Raw genomic sequence first — 8801 nt, 5'->3', positions numbered from 1 at the left:
AAAAAAAAAAAAAAAAAAAAAAGAGACAGGGTCTCACTCTGCAGTTCAGGCTGGCCTTGAGCTCACTTTGTAGCCCAGGCTGATCGCAAACCTCGCAACAATCCTCTTGTGTCAGCCTCCCGAGTGTTGGGATTACAGGTGTGTGCCACCATGACCAGCCTCTTTCTTGGTCTTGAACAGTTCTTACCTGTTATGTGATTTTAACATCATTAAGCCTCAATCTCCTTAAATGTAGAACAGAGCACCAGCACTGTACCTACTTCATAGAAAGATCATGAAAATTAAAAACTGATGGGTGCAAAACTTGGCCTGGCAGTGCTTAGTGCTTATAAATGTTTTTTGTTTTTTTTTTTTTGGTTTTTCTCCGGTACCGGGAACCGAACTCACGACTTTGCGCTTGCCAGGCAGGCGCTTTTGCCGCTGAGCTAAATCCCCAGCCCCTTATAAATGTTTTTATCATTATCACTCAGCAGGGGAGTGAGGTACTAAGTGACTGAAGCCCAGACTACTCTACGTGTGGGAGGTCAGAAGAGGGGTGACCCACGGTGGGCACAATGACAGGGAATGGCACAGTGGGGTTCCGGAGTGCTGTCCATGTTTTTTGTTGTTGTTGTTGTTTCTTGGTATGGCTTTGACTACATAGGAGCATTCAATTTATAAAATTTCTTTGAGATAAATATATACAATTAGCATACTTTTCTGTGTATAAGTTATGCTTCAAAAAAAATTTATTTTAAGTGTCTGGGGGGTGAGTCTTTCCCTGGGGCAAGAAGAAGAAGGGAAATGACAACTCACCAGGAGGAACACAGGGCTGATGGCTACCCAGCAGATCCTCCAAAACCATCCGGGGCTGAAGCCAAGCATCTCCTTCACATCACTGCAGAACTGGGTGATCCCTAAAATCATCCAAAAGAGAAAGAGGTTGACTGAGAGGAAACGGACTTTTCTTCTAGCCCCTGATTCTCAGGGGGAGTCACAGTCAGCAGGGTCGGCCTCTTGTCACTAGAATGACAAGAAGAAAGCCAGAATTCCTACCCTCAACAAGTGTCGCAGCTCTGACATTTCTCCAGCGAGGAGCTCAGGGACACCAATCTGGTCTGAAGTGAGACCAGGGGATTTGTCATGAAACTTCACTTTTATGAGTGAGCAGAGCTCTTTCTACACGCGAAGGCTGATGAACATTTGACCTTGGTGCCCACCCTGGGTGATCACAGCACAGACTCAGTTTGACTGTTATTATAGCAAAGGGCTGACTCTTGCTTCGACCTGGTGAGCCCACCCAATTCTTGACTATACACTGGAAACTTCTGAGACTTTTTTTCTTTGGCACAGTATTGGGGTTTAAACCCAAGAGTGTTCTACCACTGAGCTGAGCTATATATCCCAGCCTGTGTCTAAATTTCATTTTGACGCAGGGTCTCATAAAGTTGCCCAGGCTGGGCTGCAGTTTGTGATCTTCCTCCCTCAGCCTCGTGACTAGCTGGGAACATGAGAGTATATAACTATGCCTGACCCAAAGGAAAAATTTAACTAATTGCTCATTCATATTCCAGATCAAGATGAGGATTCTTCTATAAAAAGCTACTGGCCTAGAAGTGAGAACTCACCACAACTGGCAGGCGAGAAACTGAGACGGGAAAGGACCCTTGAAAGCAACCCATGCTCCTAGAGCAGATAAGTCTGCAGATATTCACACTTTTGTTTGTTTATTTGTTTGGTTTTTTTTTTTTTTTTTTCTTTTTGAGACAGGGTCTCACTATGCAGTTCAGGCTGGCCTTGAGCTCACTTTGTACCCAGGCTGGTCTGGAACTAGCATCGATCCTCCTGCCTCAGCCTCCCGAGTGCTGGGATTATAGGTATGTGCCACCCCGCCTGGCTCAACACTTTTGAATTTTATCTTCTGAATTGCTGAGGATTTTTTTTAAAAACTTGGCCTATATACAACTAAAAATGTGCCTTTCCCTCTTTTCATGATATGTGTAATGACCACCATGCTAAAACTGTTTTATTATCATGGAGAAGGAAAAGTTCATTTTTAGAATGAGGTAATCACCTCTTCTTGACTTTAGGGAGACACCTCTGAACTGATGTTTCTCATTTCAATTGCCAGTGTCCACAATCACCCCAGGGGCTCCTGGGACTCTGCAAGGCCCATCTCAGTTCACTTCCTGCACCCCTAGTGGTATAACATTATCAAGTTCCATCCTAGGAAGGGAGACCTAGAATGCAAATAAGAGAATTCTTGCCCCTTCTTTAGAAGATGAGGGCCTAAGCTCAGTCTCAGAGTGCTGGAAGGAGCTCTTACTTAAGAAATACAAATCTGGGGCCACTCTGTTTAACAATGATGTATTGTACACACCGCAAATGCATTTATTGTGCACTAATTCTGTGTTATCTTTCCAATTGTTAGGGCCTGTCAGAATCTTAAACTATCACCAAGGATGAGCTATGTGAAGCTGTTTCAGCTTCCACTGGGTAAACATTCAAACTCAGTATGGGGGAAAATGTCCTCCCCTGAGGGTGTAGGCAACTCTGTACAGAGGCAGAGAAAATGATTTATTTCTGAAGAAGGTCCTCAGCTAATATTTTACAGACGCATCAGGAGGTCATACTTTGTCAACTTCCCGTTCCTGTCTTTCTCTGATGAAATCAGCCCCTCTTTGTGCAGGCTGCCATGTTGTAAAAAGGAGCTCTGCTTGCTGAAGGAAGATCTTACCATAGAACCAAGACACAGCGATTGCTTCTATGAGCGCCACGGTGAGCACCGCAGGCCCCGTGGCGTATTCCTCCAGCAGCTTCACCACATAGGCTCCTCCCTGAGAACAAGATCCAAATCTGTTAACGGCTTCCTTGTGGAGAAGGACATTCTGTAGTTACTCTTTCAATGTATTAACCTCAGGCCTGACCAAGCCATATGATTGTTTGGTTCCGCAGGAAGTCTAGCAAAAGCATTGGTGGAAAGGAAAAGATGGCAGAATCCGTGTCCCTGGGGAAAGCCCCAGGACAACCCTAGATGCTTTGCTGAGATATGCCTGCAGGAATGATAACAGGATGGCTAACTAAGTCAAGTCTTATTTCTGTGGTAACTGAGTTGTATTGTCCTTGCTAAACCTGTTGATGTCCTCCCATTTGCTCACTGCTTCCTTTGTTCTTTCTCAATGAAAGGTTACTGAAAATGGTAATCGGGGCTTCAGTCCGAGAGGCTGCTAGCCCCCTGATCCCAGAATTATGCCTCTCTTGTTTTTCTTTTTCCTCTTGCTTTTTTTTTTATCTGCGGCGCCTCGTTTTGGGACCTGTCACCCTGGACAGAAATGGATGATAGACCAACACCTCCTGAGGGCCTGCCCCTCTCTGAAGAAGCCTGAAGAAGCTGTTGAACTCAGGGTAACGCTGGAAATTCCAGCCTTGGACCTAGCGTCACTACTGCAGAGCCTGCTTCTTGGAGTGGCCTTTGCAGTGTGAGCCAGGTTTTGCAACATCAGACACTCTTCCTATACTACAGAGCCCAACACTTCTTTTTTTTTTTCTGGTGCTGGGAATCGAACCCAGGTCCTGGCACATACTAGGCAAGTACTCTGCTATTCAGCTCCAGCCCCAAAGCACATTTTTCTTGTTTCCTCTCCTCACTCAGGTTTAAGAGACAAACTCCAAAGGGCCTCTAGATCTATTTTCAGTTTTCTTCAATTTATTGAACACTTCCTGTATAAACAACCCTGGGGACTGCCCCCCACAAAAGACTAAATCTGGGAGGGTCCGTGATTTCCAGGCCTAGGATATCTATGGGTATACTACCTGATGTATGCTTTATCGTATTTGCTTCAGCTACCAAGAAAAAAGAACACCACAGAGCCTCTGACTTCTTTGCCATCACAATTCTAGAGGAGACAAAGTGGTATGATACACATAAGACACCCACCGCCTACTCTTCTGCATATCAGAACATCAGGGCAATAGTCCCATGAAAGCAGTCTTAAGGAGTGGAAATAATCTGGAAATGCAAATTCTATTTTTTTCTCCAGATATTCTGCCAAGACTGAAATATAATTGGATCTATTGTAAAATGCGAACAGCCTCCAGATAATGTGTACAGACTCTACAAATGGATGCGGCCAGAAACAACAACTCTTCTCCTTGGTGGCCAACTTTTTTTCCTTTGTTGCTGGAGAGCAAATCCAGAGCCTTGCCCATGCTAGACAAGCGCTCTACCACCGGGCCACACCCCTGGCCCGTGGGAACAAGCTTTTTAAGGGCACTAGTGATTCTCCTCCCTTGGCCCCCAAACCATGACACTATGTGAGGACAGGAGGACAGGAATGGCTTCTTATGCATTTTGTGGCCCTAGCAGCCAACTCAGAACTGAGAACCATGCTACTTACAAAAGTCAGGGTGGTCAAGGATCCAAAGAAGCAAGTGATGACCACAGCAAGCACAAACCACTCTCGGCGCTTGGCCCAGATGTGTGGAAACTCATCCAACACTGCTGTGATCACTCCCTCCAGGCCTGCAAACTGAGAGGTGCACACAACCGTCACAGTGACAGTGAGCAGGAGACAGGGCAAGATTACTAGGTGACTAAGCAAGCCGATTATGACCAGTTCCTCTGACTCACTGGCCCAGGCATACTTCTGAGAAGTGCATTTCCCTGATTTACACTGCCATTTAAAACCTATCACTATGGACAGCCAGAAAGAAAAGATGACCAAGGAGAGAGCTCCAGTATGCGAGATCTCTTGGAAAGTCTGGTTGGACCAGAAAGCCAACTCAGAGCTGAGAGTCACTCCATCCTAGTATGTGCAAGGTGCTAAGCTAAACGCTAACCTGGGCAGAGAAACAAGAGGGACCTCGTCCTGGCCTTTAGGTGCCACCACCTGGCTGGGAGTCAGCGTGTAAGAAGGAATTCACATGTGCTGACCCTTCACCTGTGCCAGGCACTTTCCCCACGTTATCCGATTAATGACTCTCTAATGTACTAGGGGCGGTGCATGCGGTGGCCAAGAAATGAACGAGGGCCTGGGGAACACTGGGAAGGGCCAGCTAACACTGCCTGAGATGGCCGGCATGGGAGGAAATGGCTTCTTCCTTCTCCTCCCTTCCCCGGTGCTCTTCATCATCCCGGAGCCCATTTTCCTCCGTGTTCACTCACTGTGCTGTCCAAACCCAGTGTGATTAACATGAGGAAGAAGATGATGGCAAAAAACGTGGATGCTGGCATGTTGGCTATGGCTTCTGCATACGTGATGAAGAGGAGGCTGGGGCCTAAGCAGAGGGGAGATAGGAGGAAGCAGTTGCTGAGACCTGTTCCGTAAAGATGTCACAGAGTAAAATCCACCCACATGGGCTATTGCAGTTCTCATCACAAGACCTTCTGTGTGAACCAGGTTCGGCCACACATGAAGTGCCTCCTCACACTGCACGCCATCTTACCTGGCCAATTAGATCCTGGGAGGCAGGAAGGAAAGAGTATCCCCCTTGAAAACTGTGTGTCCGCAATTAACATGGGTGATAGAAATAGTCTGGAGACCCTCAGATTAACAAAAGCAGTGCATAGAATAGGAGTTTCCACCATATAACATTTGGTGTTTCTTTCTCAGGGCCAAGATCCATATTTCTAAAGTCCCACAGCATTAAGCCCCCTCTGATGTCTTCTGTTCCAGAATAGTAAAAAGTGGAATAAAGACTTCCTGCTGTCTTAAAGTCCCTTTTGATAATGTGAGGGACATATCTTCAACCTCTCACAGGCTAGCGAAGGGCACCCTCGTTCGGGGTACGATATTGGTCAAACAACTACATTGGGCCAAACACATAAGGATGCTCACAAAATAGCCCTGGGATTCCATTCACTAGATCCCATCACCTCTTGCTCAGCATCTGTCACATTTTTTTTCATGACAACTTCACAGACCTTTGGCCACATCAGCTACCTTTTACTTTTCTGCAGAGGGGCATTTCTGAGGACTAGTAGTTATATCCCTACTGGACCAGACTCATTGCAATACCGTCACAGGAGCCAAAACCAGTTTTTTGTTTGGCTTTGCAGTAATGGGTACTGACCTCAGGGTCTCACACATGACAGGTAAGCACTCCACTCCTACACCGCATCCCCAGCCCTTTTATTTTGAGACAGGATCTTGCTATGTTGCCAGGCTGACCTTGAATTACTATCCTCCTGCCTCAGCCTCTTGAGTCATTGGGATTACAAGTATATGCCACCACCCTTGACTCCAAATCCACTGGCTTTATTTTATTTTATTCTTTTTTTTTCTTTTGGTACTGAGAATTAATCCACTGGTTTTAAAGCCAACATCCAAGCTATACTTTCAAGGCATCGTATGTGGAAGGCACCAGTACTGAGCATCAAGGGAGCTGATGTGTCCCCAGTGGTCTGAATGCATGGAAAGGATTTAGATCTCCAAAGCAATAAGTTTTCTCTCAAGTCTTTGAAATTTTAAAGGATCATTTAAAAATAACTCAAATTGTGCATGGTGGCACATGCCTGTAATCTTAGCACTTGGGAGGCTGAGGCAGGAGGATCACAGCAAAGTCAAGGTCAGCCTGGGCTACATAGTGAGTTCAAGGACAGCCTGAACTTCATAACAAGACTTTGTCTCCAAAAAGACAAAAACAAAACAAAACAAAATTCAAAAAAACTCAAAAGTCAGATATGTGTAAATATTCAAAGCAAAGCATTGCAGTAGGATCAGGGACCTACACAGAGCCCAATGTCCTACCTGCATCTTTGGCCACCTCGGACACATCTTCATTCCTCATCTCGGCCATATACCCCAGCACCGTGAAGATGACAAATCCCGAAATGAAGCTCGTCAAGCAGTTCACCACACTGGTCACCAGGGCATCTCTAGAGTAGAAAACCCAAGGGGCTTGAGACAGCTCTAGTGTGGGGAGTCTAAGAAGTCTGTGTGCCTGCTCTGCCAGCACAGGCCAGTGTGGCTCAAGGGATCCCCAAGGCACCCTGTGTCCCGTCCCCTTCTCCCAGAGCCCAGGCTCTTGGGCTTGACGTGCGAATACTGTGACACACAGCATGGGAAGGGTAGTAAGTAGGGGGTTTTAAGAGGTGGTTCTTTGTGAAATATCACAGCACAGACCTCTCTGCTCAGCAGAGAGTTGTTCTAGAGTGAGGCCCAGGCTAGAGGGTGGAGACAGGATGAAGTTGTGGCCTCAGGTTTCTGAAGTCCTCACATTAGATATTTGACATTTGACACAGTTTTCAGTATCTGCCATAAAGAAATCCTCACTTTTTGTTGTTGTTAGTACTAGGGATTGAACTCAGGGCCTTTGTACTAATTTATATTCCAAGCTTTTTTTTTTTTTTTTTTGAGACAGGCTCTTACTAAGTTGCTAAACGGCCCAGGCTAGGCAATTTGTGATTCTCCTGCCTCAGCTTCCCAGAGTACTGAGATTACAAGTGTGTGCCACCATGCCTGGTATAAAGTATTACATTTTTAAAAGAAGACCTCATCAGACAACTTCAGGTCGGTGTCCCAGTGCAAGGTTATATTGCTGAAGGTACACATGTACTCGTCATTTTTATTTTTTTGTCCTTTTGAGATAGGGTTTCTCTATGCAGTTCATGCTGGCCTGGACCTCACTTTGTAGCCCAGGCTGGCCTCAAACTCACAGCAATCCTCCTGCTTCAGCCTCTCAAATGCTGGGATTACAGGCATGCACAAGTAACTGATCACACTACCAGTTTAGTTATTAAACATATTAACTAGTTAAGCCCAAATATTTAGTTGCATGTTGCAATTTTTGAAAACCTGCTATTGAATTTTTAAATTATTGTCTTTATACAGAGAGACTCACAAAACAGAAGTGGTCTGGAGGATCTCCCACAGCTGAATGCCAGGCAGCTGTACCCTCCTGAGAGACAGTACCGCTCCCAGCCAGTCTGAGGCCATCAGCTCAGTCGCCTGACTCCAAACTGGCCAACTTTTGCTCACTCCACTTCCAAGCTTTGCGTGGGGGCCCCAGATACTCACTGGTAACAGTTGTTGTTGAACTTGTTATAGCTGGCAAAAGCCAGGAGGACCCCAAAGCCTGGACCAAGAGAGAAGAATATCTGAGCAGCAGCATCGATCCACACCTGGAAACAGCAGGGGAAGGACACCGGGGAGGGTGAGACCCAGTCTGCCCGGGGTTACAGCAGGGCAGCACCTCTCGCGCCTCCATGCGGTTATATTCAGGGCAAAAAACCCCCAGCTTTTGAAGTTCATTCCAGGGATAGTCTCATACTCAGTGGAAACACATGTGATTTAATCAATTTTTTTTCTGGTACCGAGATTCAAACTCAGGGCCTTGCACTTGCCAGACAGGCACTTATGCCACTGAGCTATATCCCCTGCCCAAACATATGTGATTTATCTTCCCATCATATAGGCTTAAACCCATCCAGTGCCCTTAATTGGCTTTTGATGTTTATATTTCTGGCTCAAAGCATCACTGCAGACTTCCATGTTGAAACTAAATTTCGTTTGTCCCTTCTGTCCTGCTTGAAGGAGAACCAGCTTCAGCTAATAAATGACAGACAGGCACATGCTGCCTCCCTCAGGATCTTACCCCTGTCTCCAGGAGTTTCTGCCAGTTGGGTTTCAAGTAGAAGAGAACACCTCGCCATGCTCCTGGGAGTGTGGCCCCCCTCACCAGCAGTATAGAAAGGACGATGTAAGGAAAGGTAGCTGTCACCCACACCACCTGCAAGGGAGGAGAGCAGAAACTCGGGTTATCACCATGCTCCAGAGAGAGCAGGGAAGGGAGATGAGTGGGTATCAGTGTTGTTTTCCTAA

The 8801-nt window shown here is 46.2% G+C and overlaps 1 protein-coding gene across 5 annotated transcripts in view; it reads right to left on the bottom strand.

Moving 5' to 3' along the window:
- Slc6a4 (solute carrier family 6 (neurotransmitter transporter), member 4) overlaps positions 1-8801 on the bottom strand; it is a 33982-nt gene that overhangs the window by 5799 nt on the left and 19382 nt on the right. For all 5 annotated transcript variants that reach the window (XM_013503528.1, XM_005402661.2, XM_005402664.2 and 2 more), the window contains 7 exons: positions 8575-8709; positions 7998-8101; positions 6729-6856; positions 5144-5256; positions 4377-4508; positions 2717-2816; positions 796-896 (listed from right to left, as the gene is read on the bottom strand). In XM_013503528.1, the coding sequence (XP_013358982.1) occupies positions 796-896; positions 2717-2816; positions 4377-4508; positions 5144-5256; positions 6729-6856; positions 7998-8101; positions 8575-8709 (813 nt within the window). The remainder of the gene's footprint in view (positions 1-795; positions 897-2716; positions 2817-4376; positions 4509-5143; positions 5257-6728; positions 6857-7997; positions 8102-8574; positions 8710-8801) is intronic.

This window comes from Chinchilla lanigera, unplaced genomic scaffold, assembly GCF_000276665.1.
Source record: "Chinchilla lanigera isolate Chin_1 unplaced genomic scaffold, ChiLan1.0 scaffold00080, whole genome shotgun sequence".
Classification (NCBI taxonomy): Eukaryota; Metazoa; Chordata; class Mammalia; order Rodentia; family Chinchillidae; genus Chinchilla; species Chinchilla lanigera.
Note: the sequence above shows the minus strand (reverse complement) of the source record. Positions and strands in the feature narration are given on the sequence as shown.